Genomic DNA, 15,958 nt, shown 5'->3' with positions numbered 1-15,958 from the left:
TTTACTTATGAGAAAGCAGCTGTTTAATGGTTCCTTGCTATGCTGGTGTGGTTTTTTCCCCCCTGCACTTTAAAACCAGTTTGTCTCCATAGCAAGTCAATGTTATATTCTGTTGGTTCGCTATCTTCTCAGTGTTTCTATTTGGCAGTGTCTTAATTTGTTTGTTTGGCAGCATGAGGTTCATTGTAGTTGTTCATGTAAGTAGCAGGCAAATCTTAAACAACTCCTGTAAATTTAATTCAAGTAGCTGACGTTGTAGTTGTGCTCTTAGGGGTGTACATGTTTGATGTGTTCTCTGCCTGTTTTATTCCTGTGCATACACCTGCTGACAGCCACAGGTATAAAAACATATTTACCACCTATATGACAGTGATTACACTCAATAAAAATGCTTTAAAATTGATTAAAATATTAATTTGGAATAAAAACACTTAACACCACTGTAATATCGCTTTCAGCCCTTTCTTTAAGGACAACACCGCCATCCATGAAAAAATAAAACTATTTTAGACTGCCTCTTCCTATGAGGAAAGATCGAGGGAACTTAGTACGTTCAGCCTGGAGAAGAAGAGGCTAAGAGGAGATATGACAGCACACTTACCTGAATAATACCTGACAATACCTGAAGGGATATGTGGAAGAAGGGAAAAATTTGTTCTCAACTGCCCTTGAGAGTAGAACTGGCTCCAAAGTGTACAAGCTTTGAGAGAAGAGATTCCAGTTCAGAAAAAAATTACTCACGGTCAGGGTGATTTGGCAGTGGAACCGATTCTGCCTCACTGGAGGTCTTTAAGCAGAGGCTTGACAAGCACCTGTTGGAAATGCTCTAGGAGGATTTCCTGCTACAGGCAGGGGGCTGGACTAGATGACCTTGTAGGTTCCTTCCAACTCTATGATTCTATGAGATACTAGAATGGAGGTTGATGTGTACCCTCAGATCACAATTCTGGAATTTGTGTTCAGTTATCACCTTTGCAGCACTGGCCTCTGCATGGTCATAATGTGGTTTATGGCATGTTTGTGACTGTGTGTGTGCCTTTTCTGCTTGTGCTGGCCAGCATAGGATCGGACTGTGTGTGTACTAACGAGTTGTTTGTCCATCTTCCTCCGGCTGTTCTGCTAGGCCAGACAGTCTATTACTACAGACAGTTGGCCTAGAAACAGAGCTGCAGAACCCAGAAGCGTTTTTCCTAGATTTTCAGTGCTGTGCTTCAGACTCCCACAGCTCACCTGCAGACCTTTTGTGGCACACTGGTTGAAAATTGCTGCTCTGAACTGAGGTAGGTAGTGACCAGCAAGAGTTGTGACCAGCAAGACTGTTTCAGTTGTGGAACCCTCTTGCTAGAATTCCCTCCCCAACAAGGTTTGCCTGGCGCTGTCTTTATTTTAGGGGTAGGTGGCACGAGATTTAAGCCTTTTTATTTGTCCACATGTTTTGGATTGTTTACTGTTTGTTCTGGAACTTTTTTTTATTTGCTGCTGTGCTCCATTGTTTTATTTTTTGATGGGTTTGTGTTGGTGGTTTTGCAATTCAGTATATTTTATTGTGCTGAGACTTGTTTGTCTGAAGAGCGGCAATAAACTAAAATAATTATTTGTCCTTAAGTCAGGAAATGATCTTCACGAAAGAGGTTCCATATTGGAGAGATGCTTGTGTTAACATTAGCCTGTGGATACGGTGGGAGGATGTAGCTAGCCAGAAGGGACCTGACTCTGAGTGAATGTTGTCCTGGAAAGCAGCATGAATGGACTGTGTGCATTTATTCAGCACAAAATGATTCTAAAGTTGGAAGACCGTGGGAGACCGTTGCTGACTACTGTAGTCTGTTTTGCACTTGCTCCAGTCTCTGTTAGGTTCTGGACACCTGGGACTTAACTCCTGATTAGATGAAGTCTCCTTGGTTCATTCACAACAAGTGTGTTCCACCAGGTACATCAGTCTTTCATGGATACATCTTCCATAAGACGCAAGTTATTCTGCATTATTCTAGAGCAGTGGTTCTCACCCTTTTCAGCTTGGGACCTGCTTCTGAGAATGACAATCTGTCTGGGACCCACCGGAAGTAATGTCATCAACCTGGAAGTGATGTTATGGCAGGACATCATCAAGCAGGAAGTGACATCACCATGATATCAGAAGTGATTTCATCAAGCAGGAAGTGACATCACTGTTCTTACCTAGGAACTCAGTTTGAGTTCTTTTTGCTTGATAGCAATGGTAGCGGGGGGGGGGGGAGAATTGGAAGAAGCTTCTGAGCTGGTGGGGAATGATTTGGATCAGTGGGAAATGGGCCCTAACTGTTCTCACTTCATCACAGCCCTGACTAAGCATTGTACCCATAAGTTTTCTCCTCTGTAATTAGTAGCAGCCAGAAGGGTGGGATTGGGGTGGGGGCCATAGCACAGGGGTCCAGAATTTCTCTTTGTTATGGTTCCAATGCAGATTGTGCCCCTCTGTGTGGTCCTTTGTTTTTGCTTTGGGGCCAAAAAAATAAATAAAATGAAATGAAAGATGTTGGGATTTTCAGAGATGCAGTTCCCAGGTCACACCTAATGTGACCATCACAACTACGCCTTAGCGATGCTATCTGGGTTACAGATTCAGTTGAGGAAGGCACAGAGCTGTCCTTGGTGGCTGCCCTACCTCCTCCTTGTTACAATTGGATGAACTTTTTTTTCTTTCCTGGGATGTGTGTGCTCTTCCTACCCACCCTGATCCTTCAGGAATGGGTGGGCTATGAAAATAAACGTGTAAAAGCCGAGGTACTAAGTAAGCTTCAGCCAGATCTGGTGTGCAGTGCCCAGTGCAGTTCAGAGTTCAGGGTGCTGAGGCTGGGAATCCATGCTCAGCCCTCCCTGCAGGCGTGGACTCTGGTGAACTTGGGCCCCGTGGTTGACCTCGTGGAGAGGTTCAGTTGGCGGAGTGAGTCAAAGCAGAGCGCCTGTCCTCGTTGCTACATTTCCTTCGATGTGCTTTTCCGAGTTCTGGCACGGGCGTATTTATGTTCCGCTCATTTCCAACACAGGCTCTTTGCTGCAGCCAGTCTATTAATTTTTAAACTGCCCCGAGCTACAGATCACGATGGGTGGCTGGCTTTGCGGTTGCAGCACCAAACAGCTGGAATAAGCGACCTGTTCCATTGTAACAAAACCCCAGCGGCCTCTGGTTTCTTGAGGAGCCCTTAATCCTTTCTCTTAAGACCTGTCAGCACAAGAGAGCAGTTGTTTTAAGCTCCTCATTGCGTACTTGTGAACACTGCCTGCTTGGCAGAGTTCAGGGTGTCCCAGAGTTAGCTTCTGAGCCATGGCAGGGGCACCTTGTCTGGGGCTCGGGTCTGGCAAGGGGACCCACAAAGCTTCAGATGCATGGGGCGTTTCCAGGCCGTTCGGACGTGATTCTGAGGAGGACGGTAAATCGAGACGTTATGTAAGCAGTGTATCTTGGAATGCGATGGCTTTTTGAAATTCCATTCATTAATGGGTTTTTAATTGAAGGAATATGTACTTATGGAAGCAAGAGGCTTTATAGGTTATTGCTGCAGTTGGTTTGTGTCACTGCAAGCAGATGAGAAAGTAGCCCCCCCTTCCTATGCAGAAGCAACCAGCCTGAGGCAGTTTATTCAAAAATTTTAAAAAATACAAGTTTAAAGTGTGTTATGTGAATAAGTGTGTGTGTACACGAATTATTTATCATAGAAATGCTAGCATTCATACAGTGCTTCTGAGTGTTCATACTTTACAATCATTACAACAGTCCTGTAAAGTAGGACAGTATTATTATCCCCATATTGCAGATGGAAGGTCTGAGGTTGAGAGGGAATGACTCACCCAGTGAGTTTATGATAGATTTGATCCAGGGATGTCCAGGCTCACAGTCAGTTTCTTAACCACTACACCAGGGGTCTCTAAACTTTTTGACCGAAGGGCCACATCGAATAGATACATTAGAGGTGGAAGTTAGATGAATGAATAAATGAATGTCCAGGACTTCTCCAAGCACCAACACAGCCCAAGAAATAAAGCACACACTTAAATGGACCCCCATTCCCCCACCCCACAAGCACTACTCTGGTTGTGTTTGGTCAGCTGGGCCAAAGGGGGTTAGAGGCTGGCTGTGGGCTGGATAGAGGCTCGCCACGGGCCGCATCTAGCCCCTGGGCCAGGGTTTGGAGACCCCTGCACTACACTATACAAACTCCCAATTAGCAGGCCAGAGATGTTAAAACATCTTAAAGAATTAATCTTGTTTTTAATTCATGTTTTTAATTGTGTTTTTAATTGATTGTTGTCAGCCACTTTGGGTCTGGGGAGAAAGGCGGGGTACAAATGAAGTAAATAAATAAGGAACTGAGAATATCTCTGCTGGCTCAGACCAAAGATCCATCTGGTCCAGCATCTTGTTGCTCACAGAGGCCAATCTCTGGGAACGGCCACAGCAGGAGAAGCCATCTCCCCATTTGCTCCCCTGCAACTAGTATTTGCAGCTTAGTGCCTGTAATCAAATGGACTTTGACCTCTTTTCTGGAACACATTATCAACGGAGTTTGACCAAGTTAAAGGGGGAAAGATGATGTGGGAGATGTACGTGTGCTGTACCTAGAGTATGAACATAGTGTTTATTTTTGTTTGTTGTTGTGAGCATCACAATGCCAGCAGCACATATCCTGGAGCTCTGTTGCCTCAGCTTTTCCTTCCCTGAATACTCCAAGGTTTAGTACAACCATAGTTCTGTCAGTTGCTCAACCATGGTTGAGGAATCTGAAGTGGGAGCAAAAATTCATGCTTTCCGTTTCTGACACAAATTCATCCCTTCCTGCCCATGACACTGTTGCATATACATCAGTACTAACCATGGTTAATGCTAGCCAAGGTTTCTATCTTGAGAAGGGTATACAAACTCTGTGTCTGATTATTGTTGGCCACAGTTTATGGTTTCATCACTTCAGTTGCCTAGAACAGGGGTGTCCAAACTTTTTGGTTGGAGGGCCACATCATCTCTCTGACACTGTGTCAGGGCCAGGAAAGAAAAGAATTAATTTACATTTCAAATTTCAATAAATTTGAATAAATTTACATAAATGAATATATTAGAGATGGAACTTATATGAATGCATGAAGGTCTTGCAATAGCTCAAGACCTATAAAAGGCCTTGCACAAAGCAAGGCCGGCCTTTCCTTTGCTGCTGCATCACAGGCATGAAAGAGCAAGCAGTTGAGGGAGCCCTTGGCCCGCAGTTCATGCGAGATGTTGAACAGTTAACCTCATGCTGAGAGCAGTTACGCTGTGCCAGCATGGGATCCAGCAAGTCTCCAGAGGCTCATTGAAGACTGGGGGCTACTCACAGGCCTGATTTCCTGAGGGTTGCAAATGGCTCCCGGGCTGGAGTTTGGACACCCGTGGACTAGAAGGATGTAAGAACGACCCTGCTGGATCAGACCTTTGGTATATCCAGTTCAGCACCGTGTTTTCCACAGTTGCTAATTAGACGCTTCCAAGAAGCCACAAGCAGGATAGGAAGATATTAGTCCCCTCCCCAGCTGGCACCCCCTGCAGCTGGTATTTAGCAACCCATTGCCTCTGCACATGGAGCTTTCATATACCATTGTGACTAATAGCCATTGGCAGTTCTCTCCCACTATGTTGGTCAGTCTTTTCTGAGATTGTTGTTGAAGGACTGTGGAATGTGTTATAATCTAGGAAGTCTGTCTGGTAGGGCATTTTCTGACCAGGCTTCCCTAGTGGTTACTGGAGTTTTCTTCTTTGCATGTCTAGGAGCTAAATCTTCCTCTTTTTTCCCCTTCCCCTTTTTGATAGGGAAGAATGCATCTTCACCATTGATCCATCAACTGCCAAGGACCTGGACGACGCTTTGTCTTGCAAGCTGCTACCTGATGGTATGATGCGTTTCCTGTGTAACTGTGGTCTCTCTGTGTGTTCATTTAAAGGTGTTGTTGTGTTCTCTTCACGTATGCAATTTATCCAGGAAATTTTGATTTTGAACAGGGCAGTAAGCTGGTGAATGTTAATTGCTTTATCTGTTAATTGCCCTGTGCATGCAGAACACCCTGGGTCCAGTCCCTGGCAAATCCAGCATAAGGCAGCAAACTAGGAAAGACCCCGCCTGTGACTCTGGAGAGCTGCTGCCAGGGAGGGAGGGTGGTCCTGGGCTAGAAAGGAACGAAGGTCATGCTCAGTAAAAGGCACACCTCATCACAGGGCTTCCTCAGAACTTGGAGCCTAGTTTCAAGTGGCTGTGGCAGCACTGCCACTGAGCAAGCTGGAAAAGCTGAGTCACTTTCCAATGATGGGAACTTCTCAAAATGAGGTAAACTGTGACTGTTTTGGTAATAAACTAAAATGAGAGCCCATCATTTTGTCTTGCCACCTCTGGGTTGTTAAGAAGCCCTCAGAAGGAGGTGACTGGGTGCCAGCCTGAATTTAGCAAAAATGACACAGAGGTACAGAATAGGTGAGAGGGGAGTTTTCTTTGAACCAGATCTTCATGGAAAAGCTGGCAGTGGAGCTGCCTGGTGCTTAGCCAGGGGAGGGGGAGAGCAGCCTGGTAAGACCTCCGATGCTTAGCCTCAGGCCGGCCTTTCCATCCCTCCCAGTGAACAGAAATAAAACCGTGCAGAAGAAAGGAGGTGCACATCTTGGCTGCAGTTTTTTATTGATGTTGAAGGGGAATAGTATCCATAGGACCGTATTTGGAAGAGAAGAATGGGCGTACTTTTCAGAGGCCTAGAACTGATCATTTTAAATTTTGGCTTGGCTAATATCCCATTTGACTCAAGACTGAGCACCTCTCCTTAACCACCTGAGGACTCTTCAGCCTTTTTTCTCCCTTCTCCACCCAAAATCTTTGGAAAAACAGTCATTGAGAAGCAAAAACAAAAATGCTTACAGAAATCTCCATAGTGGAGTTCTCTCTCTCTCTCTCTCTCTCTCTCTCTCTCTCTCTCTCCCTCTCTCCAAAGAGGGTAGAATTAGGGACATGGCAAAACACGAACATCTTTGACCAAGTGTAATATTTAAATGCAAACCTCAGGGAAGGGCTGAAGCTCAGGAGCAGACCACATGCTTTGTATTCAGGAGGTCCCAGATGGGAATGAGGAGGAATCCCTGCTTGGGAGCCTGGAGAACTGCTGTCAGTCAGTGTAGGTGAAGATACTGAAGTAGATGGAACAGTGGTCTGATGCGGCAGAAAGCAGCTTTCTGCCTGTGTGTATTTGTTCACTCAAACCTTGTGTTGACATTGTGTTTGGGTAGCTCTGATGGCATGTTAGATTTGACTTGGATTGAGCTTTACCATCATCAGTGGAGAAGCTGCTTTTGGATAACTGAAGTTTGAGTATCTTAAACTAAGGGAAGTAAGTTAATGGTTTTGTATAGCGTGTGGTATTAAATGTTTAATATGGGATACTATTATGTGTCCAATCGTTGCAGTTCTGTGATAGAATTATGGTGTGTTGGGGGGGGGGGGCTAGGCTAGGAATTGGTGATGCTTGTGTGTTGTCTTCCCAATGGTGAGTGGTTTGGTGTGCCTGCTTCTGCAATCTGGCTCTTTCTGCTGGTTGCCCCTTTTTCCTTCTCACACTCTGCTTTGGGAGAATTCCTGGACAAGGGGCAGGTGGGAGGATTAATACAGAGAAGGAATGTTTCCATGTGGCCTGGATGTCTGAGCAAAGGCAACTCCCACTGGGAGTCCCAGACTTATCATTCGCTAAAGTGGAGAAAAAATGGACAGCACTGTTGGAGTCTAATTCAAATGGAAAATAATCATTGAAAATGGGTTGCAGGATGTTTGAAAGGAACAGGAGCAGAAGATGCTGGGAATGCAGCATATGCTGCTTATTGCATATGGAATCACCACAGAGTGGGGAGGCTGCCTTCCATGCGCTTTACAAGTAAAGGGGGGGTTGGGCTCCAGATCACCTCTCCCTGTCTACTTAGTGCCTCTTAAGAACCAAGTAGGTAGGGAGAAGTGATGTGGAGCTGCTGCAGCTCCCCCCACACCCTCAGCACAGCAGGGAGAAGTTTCTGCCGTCCTCTTCTGACTTACAGCTTCTTGATCATCGCTGCTTCTTGCTTCTGACTTGTGGCAAGTTAGAAGATGGCCAGAGCCCCAGTGGAGCAGCAGCCTGACAAAGTGGTGGACAGATGTGCTGCAGGCTTGTCTGTTCATTGCCTTTGCAAGGGTGCCACTCCACTCAACCATTTCAGCCGGCTTCCTGGCAAGGTCCTCTCTGGGTCTTGCACAGCAAACACCTTCTTATGCTTTTGAGTTCCAACCATCTAAAACAGGGGTGGGCAAACCCCTACCTGGGGCCATTTGCAGCCCTGATTTGGCCTGCAGGGAGCCTCCAGTCTCCAATGAACCTCTGGCCTGTTGGGGCCTGTTGGAGCCCACTCTGGCCCACGACTTCCGGTTGCAACCGCCAGGCCCAAATTGCCGGCAAGTTAGAGCAAGGCCTTTTATGTTTTTTGCTTTTCCCTGGGCATTATTTTTAACCCAACCCCCCCCCCCCCATTGCCCCTGAACAGCTTATGTCTCCATGTGTTTCTGGCTTGGTCTGTATGTTTTCACTGTGCAAGAGCTGTGTGGCAAACAGTTCATAGTTCACATGTGGTTCTGCATGCCTGTGTTATAGTTCTCATGTGTTTTATAAAAAACTCAGTAAAATTCATTCATAAGTTCCACCTTTAATGTTTAATTTATATAAAGTTATTTAAATTTTAAAGGTAAATTCTTTTTTTCTTTGCCCTCGACACAGTGACAGAGAGATGATGTGGCCCTCCTGCCAAAATGTTTGCCCACCCCTGATCTAAAGAAACATTTGTGTTTAACAGTTTCTTGATGGCTTTTTTGATGCTTGCCATTCCTCCATGGAGCAGTTCTTGACCTTAAGAGTCTAAAGGAGACTTTGAGTTGGCCGAGAAAGTAAATGAGTTCTTTGCATCTGTCTTCATAGCAGAAGACCTTGGGCAGATACTGCTTACTGATCGGCCCCTCCTGAATAAGGAATTAACAGCACAATCCTATCTTGTGCTGGAATAGGCAAGGCAAGAGGCCTACACTGTATACAGGCGCAAGATAGGGCCTCAAAGTGGCTCAACCGGAGGTAAGGAAAACTCTTCCCCTTACCTTTGGGTAAGTCACTGCAGCCCCAGTGGGCCTCCTTGGATTTGTGCCACCTCTGTAGGTGGCATAAGTCCAAGGAGAGCAGAGTGGCTTGCAGCTGCTCTGCGCTACTTGGGAACGGGGGCTAGGATATGGCATATCTGCCGGGTCCCAGCCCCACCTCCCGCTCCCCACCAAAGTCTGCTGAGGAAACTCCACAGTCGGAATTAAGAGGACAGGTCCTCTCATGGATTAGAAACTGTTTGAGGACCAGGAAGCAGAGAGTGGGTGTCAGTGGGCAATTTTCACAGTGGGGAGAGGTGAAAAGCAGTGTGCTTCAAGGATCTGTCCTGGGACCAGTGCTTTTCAACCTGTTCATAAATGACCTGGAGTCAGGCTAAGCAGCAAGGTGACCAAGTTTCCAGAGGACACCAAACTTTTCTGAGTGGTGAAGACCAGAAGAGATTGTGAGGAGCTCCAGAAGGAGTTCTCCAAACTGGGAGAAGGGCCCATAAAATGGCAGATATGTTTCAATGTAAGTAAATGTAAAGTCATGCACGTTGGAACAAAAAATCAAAACTTTACATATAGGCTAATGGGTTCTGAGCTGCCTGTGACAGATCAGGACAAGGATCTTGGGGTGCTGGTGGGCAGCTTGATGAGAGTGTTGACCCAATGTGTGTTGGCAGTGAAGAAGGCTAATTTCATGCTGGGGATCATTAGAAAAGGTATTGAGAATAAAGCGGCTAATATAGTGCCATTGTTCAATTTGATGGTAAGGCCACACCTGGAGTATTCCGTTCAGTTCTGGTCGCCACATCTCTAAAAGGATGTAGTGGAAATGGAAAAGTGGAAATGGGAAAGGTGCAGAAGAGAGTGCCCAAAATGCTGATTTGGCTAGAGCACCTCCATTACAAGGAAAGGCTATAGTGTTTGGGGCTCTTCCATGAAGTTAAAAGGTGCCTGAGTGGAGACATGATTGAGATATACAAAATTATGTAAGGGATGGATAGAGTGGAGTGGACAGAGAGATGCTCTTTTCCCTCTCACACAGCATCGGAAGCAGGGAATACCCACTAAAATTGGGTGTTGGGAGAGCTGGTACAGACAAAAGAAAATATTTCTTTACCCAGCATGTAGTTAGTCTGTGGAACTCCTTGCCACATGATGTGGTGATGACATCTGGCCTGGATGCCTTTAAAAAGGGATTGGACAAGTTTCTGGAAGAAAAATCCATTACGGGTTACAAGCCATGAAGGGTATGTGCAGAAGGGTAATACCTCCTGATTTTAGAAGTAGGCTCCCTCAGAATGCCAGGTGCAAGGAAGAGCACCTGGATCCAGGTATCTTGTTGTCCTATGTGCTTCCTGAGGTATTTAGTAGGCCGCTGTGCAATACAGGAAACTGGACTGGATGGGCCTTTGGCCTGATCCACTGGAGCTCTTCTTATGTCTTTATGTTCTAAATACAACTTTTGGATGTAAGAAAGCTCACAGGGTCAACTAGGCAATGTAACAAAAGGGTTCCCCATTAGCCTCCCATCTTGAGATGTGATTTGAGAGGTATCAGTTTCATCTCTACAGGCCAAGATGTGGGCAGCCTGTGTGACCTGCATGGCACTCAGTACCATCCCTCCCAGAGGCACTGCTTCACGACCTCTTGCCCGCAGGTCTGCCGTCCCGGGACAGCACTGCCACCCTCCGTGTCCAGAACAGCCCTAAGCTGTGAAAGCTGCTGGGCGCTGCTCCCCATCTCTGTGCGTTCAATGAGCATCAACTTCTTGGTAGAATCAGCCCTCTTGAGTGGAGCTTGGAATAGCAATACAAACAGCTTGTGGCAAGATTTGTCAGAGATTGACCTTTCTCCTCACATCTCTTTGGCTAAGAGTCTTTGTGTTGAGCGGGAGTTTGTTGCATCAGCCAAGTTCAGAAAGTTCTCCTGTTGTAAGGTTCATCCATTAGCAGGGAGCTCTTGTGTATCATGCATGAATGTGTGAGAGAGTCGGAGAGAGGGAGAGAAATCTGATCTTAACAGAATCACTGTCTTGGCTGTGACCTAGAACAGCTTGCCTTGGTGGGAGGTTTTTGTCTGAATGTGTTGCTTTGGATTGGAAAAGAGGGCCCAGGGCAAACTTGTGAGAAAGTCTGTGAACTGGGGAAGCCTAAAATCAAAGGCAGTCCAGGCAGGCAAGCAGAAGAGAGCTTGGCTGTGGTGGGGCAAGGGAACAGGAACAGGGCAGAAGTTAAACAAGGAGCAAGTCACCTGTGTCAAGAACTTGAAGGAGACCAAAGCATGTTTGGGGGACTGAGGAAGTCTACTCGGTCCTCAGGCTGGGTTTTACATTTATTTATATTTATTTGCTCATATCCTATCCTCTTTCCAGGGCCTGATCCACCGACACAGATCCACTTGGACTTGCGCTAATGCTTTAGCCGACACATGTCTGAGTAGATTTTTTGCACTGGGTGGGGCTTTCCTTGGGGCAAGGGGACAAATTCCCTTACCTCAAGGAGAGCTCCAGACTGCAAAATTCCCCCATGGGATGCAGCACAAGCTGTGCTGGCCCTGCTGCACTGGCTTGGTGGAATTTTGGTAGAATTGGGCGACTAGTCTCTTATCACTTGGGAAAGCTCTGCTGTGTGGCACTGTTCAGAGACGGCGGTGGTGGAGTAAGATTTCTTCATTGTCACCACTACCATAAAGTAGGTTCTCAAGTGCACTGTACTCTGTTTTTGGAGGGCTTTGCAAGGAGTCTTCCTCCCTTTGCACTCAAGCTCTTGATTGCCCTCAGCTCCTCAGAATTTCAAAGGTTACATGGTCAGGAATGTTGGAGTGATCCTGCCAGAGGCAGGAGTCTTCTCCCCATTCCTTAGGGAGACATGGGCCTTGACAGGACTATCAGCATACTAGCAGGAAGTCCCTGGGGCTAGGGCATCTCATCAAGTCCCTCATTTATACAGATGTTGTGGGCAAAACTCACCAGATGGCAATTTGCCTGTGACAGTTGGCCTTGTTCCACCACCCACAGATCACAGTCTGCCCCCAGGTACAGATCTCTGGCTGCTGTTTGTGGAATTCACTCTTCAGAGAGGCTTTCAAGGCCAAGCCTGTCCCAAATGTAAATTATTGGTCAGGCTTAAGGTGCTGGCATGTAGAGCTCAGGCAACTGTACACCTCTGGTTTTGCAATGGGAAGAGTGTCTCTTAAAGCTGCTTCATAATGGGATTTAGGAGTCTGGATGTGTGATTTATTAGCTGCTGCAGACAAAACACGAATGTAACTCTATAGGGTTTTTAATCTGGTAATGCGTAGAGTTGGGGCTTCGTCCTCATGATACAAGAGTTGCTTCAAAAGGTTCCAGTTTCTCATGGAAAACTTGGAAATGCGACTTTCAAAGATGTGCTTTTCCACTCCTTGTTCATTTCTGCGTAATGGTTTTTCACTTGGTCTGCTGCTGAACATGCACTGAATTCTGAAGATCTTCACACACAATTGAAAGCACTTCCATGCATGTACACAGTGTGTGTTGCTAATGCCCTGCTGGTTTTGTGCAGCTCTGCAGATGTCCCAGAAAGCTGCTCCAGAGGTTCAGGGACTGTCTGGAGCAGTATCGACATGGGCTGCAAGCAACCAGAGTGCCTGTGGGGAAATTGGTGATTCTTTCTTGTTTAGCAGGTGGAAGAAATTTCTGCTCTCTCCAGGGCTCTTTGGAACCAAGTCAGAATGTGTCGGATGGGGTGGTGCATTCTGCCCCACTTTCTGCTTTTTGTTCTGCTTTTGTTGTGGTGGCGAGGGGGAGTTGTGTACATTTGCAAGCTTATGCAAGCTTCTATACAAGTGTTGCTAGCACACATACTTCTACTACTCCACAGCAAAACTCCCTGCCCAACTTGCATGCATAGAAATCTGTCTTGATCTGTGGTCTTAGTAAAAGAACCAATTTTAGCAATGCTTCTGATAACAGAATCACACTATTTTTTTTGCTGAATTAAAGTTGTAGGTGTGCTCCACTCTTGCACCTGAAAAGCTTTCCTTTCCAATAGTGTAAGAACGAAAATGATCCACTTTCATAGGGATGGTGCTCCTTTATTTCTGTGCATGTCACTGATCTCGGGGCACCTCTTGTCTGGCAGGGAGCAAGCTCTGAGCAGCGACTCACTAAGATGTGGCAAGATGTTTCAAGGGTCGGATAATTCCACTATGTGTCTTCATTGGGTATGATACGTGTCTTACCTGGATACAACAGAGTCACTTCTTCTCAACAGCAGCTGATTCAAAGGAGCCAAGGCCAGAGTAATGACTCAACCAAGAGGTGCAGGGGGACCTTGGGTATAGGGTTGCCCTGGAGTTTCCAGGAATCTGCATCAATCTCCAGATAACTATTGAACAAAAAATTTCCAGAAACAGCTTCTAGCAACCCTATTCTCATATAGGCAACCCACAGTGTCTTTGTCATGACTCACAGTTTGGGAATGGCTGTTCTAGCCCTTAAGTCAGCACAGTAATAACAACACTTATTGTTTATTAGGTGGCTAAAAACCAGGCTCTGGACATAGAATGAACTGTGGCCTATGCCCACTGAATCCTTGGAAGCCTAGAAGGTGTCTGTGTAGTCCCAGTAGCTGAGGGTTGGGCTGGAGCATTTGTGTCCTCCTTTGCCCTTTTTCCATGATTGCAGAAAGGAGAATTATGGAAAATAAACACAATCACACTGATTTGACAAATGGATGCAGGTCACAGACGTCAGAGCTTCATGTTGCAACTCTTCTTTTAAAATGGCTGTGGATCTTTCAATGGCAAAGCATATACTTTGGCAGCAGAAAGTCTGGAGAACTGTAGCCCAGTAGCAGAGCCTCTGCAGAAGAGCCTGGGTTCAGTCCAGGTAGAACTGGGTAAGATCTTGTTGGAAACTCCAGAAAGCTGCTGCCAATTGGAGTGAGCTAAAGAACCAGTGGACTGGCTCCCTGTTAGGCAGCTGCAGGTCTTCGCATGTTCAGAATTCCAGGTTCAGTTTTCAGCAGTTCAGCGTCAAAGAGATCTTGGGCAATCAACCTGAACCACTGCAGATTGCCACTCAGAACTGCATGCTAGGTGTGCCTGCAATTGTAGGGTCACTTGCCATCGTAGGGGTTCAAATCACACATTACTTTGCAAAACCTTGTTCCTAAACCCGCACATGTTTTCATTGCTTGAATATGACACTGGTGGCATTTGTAGGAGAAAAGCAGCAGCTTGAAGGAGGGTGTGCACCCCCCAATTCTCCCCTCCAGTCTGCCTCCCAAAGCACCAGCTTGAAGGAGGGTATGCACCTACTAATTCTCCCCAAGCCAGTTTTCCCCAGTTGGCCTTACTACTGGTCTTTAAAAAACAGATTACAAACTACAGGTATGCCTGGGAGGTGCGTGCACTGAAGAACTGGCAGGCAGAGGAAGGACTGGGTACCCTCAGCTACCTTTCCTCCGCCATGCAAATTGTCCCTCACCACTGCCTGCATTAGGGTTAGGAATTCTCTATTTGCCTTGTAACATCTCTCCACTCTTCAGCAGCTTTTGCCCATTCTTGTGGGCAATGGGAGTGAGCGCTTCCCTTGTGTGTTACCTCCACACACATGCACAGGAGGAAAGAGGTGGAGCAGCTGGAGCCTCCCTTGAGCACAGTCTCCCATTGAGGGTCTCTTGCAGATTTCTTATAAAAAACTGTAAGAAATCAGGGAGCTCAAATCTGGAAATCTGTGCCACTAAGGCAGCTCTTTGGGCAGTGGGAGCGATTGGCCTGAACTTTATTGTACCACAGCACCACCCAATTAATGGCTAGAAAAGGTACTGCAGCTCCTTTGCCCAATTGGGCCAGGGTATCTGGGGAGTCTGTAGAGGTCTTGCTGCCTTATGTAGCTGTAGCTCTGGGTTTTGCTGTGTGATTTGAGCAACTCTTCAGTGTCAGTAACAGTGCAGGCACCCAGCACCTCACCCTACCCACTTCACCATCTGATCTGAATTTGATCTTTGCCTTGCCTCTGTCCATTTTTTCTATCTCTGGTCTCCTGGATTCTGAATTCCCTTTTGGGACCTGACCACACACTTGCCTCTGGCCTCTCTAATTCTTGTTCACTGCTCCAGATCTTGCCTCTTTTGTGCTCTTGCCTCTGCCCCTCCTGCCCAAGGTCTTGGCTCAAGGTGCTGGCCTTTGATTTTGGCCTGACTGCAACTTCTAGCTGGCAGTTCCTAGGCCTGATCCTGTAGGGCCCTGATGGAGACACCAGCCTTCTCTGCCCCAAAGCTGTGGATCTGGAAGATGTGAAGCAGTGCATTTTTGATTGTCAGGTGGGAAGAAAGCCATGGGGAACAGTGGGGGGGGGCAGGCTGACCACCCCTTCCACCCCACACCACCTTAGAACCTCATTACCAGAGAATCTGAAACTCTGCCCAAGAACATTGGGTTCTTTGTGTTCAGTGTTGTGTTCAATGTTCCATATGATGCACAGCACTGTTTGTGGGTGACTTTGGTGTTAGGGGCAAAAGGTGAGCGGAGGAAATAGGCCTGCCTTTTCTATGTCCCTTGGCTGCAACTGCCTCATATGACATCCACTCTTACTGTTGCCTAGTAAACAAAGCCTCCGACTCACACTTGACTGCTTGATGTGTCCAGAAACTTGTGTGCCCTCAGGGCTTACAAGGAAGATTTTAAAGTTAGCCAAACAAAGAAAGAGCCTGCTTCTTTGAACAATAGCTTGATACCTTTTGGTGTGAAGAGTGACGGTAGTTGTGCAATGTGTCTGGACACTGCAGCCATCCAAATTCAGGCTTTCAGTCTTCAAAACATCAGTCTAGTTCAGGAGC

At 46.5% G+C, this 15,958-nt stretch overlaps 1 protein-coding gene across 1 annotated transcript in view; it reads left to right on the top strand.

Annotated features, from left to right (window-relative positions):
- DIS3L2 (DIS3 like 3'-5' exoribonuclease 2) overlaps nt 1–15,958 on the top strand; it is a 267,654-nt gene that overhangs the window by 150,677 nt on the left and 101,019 nt on the right. Inside the window, exon 11 of the mRNA XM_066621078.1 lies at nt 5,816–5,895. Coding sequence (XP_066477175.1) covers nt 5,816–5,895 — 80 coding nt within the window. The remainder of the gene's footprint in view (nt 1–5,815; nt 5,896–15,958) is intronic.

Source organism: Tiliqua scincoides, chromosome 3, assembly GCF_035046505.1.
Source record: "Tiliqua scincoides isolate rTilSci1 chromosome 3, rTilSci1.hap2, whole genome shotgun sequence".
Classification (NCBI taxonomy): domain Eukaryota; kingdom Metazoa; phylum Chordata; class Lepidosauria; order Squamata; family Scincidae; genus Tiliqua; species Tiliqua scincoides.
The sequence above is the reverse complement of the archived record's forward strand: the minus strand, read 5'-3'. Positions and strand labels throughout refer to the sequence as shown.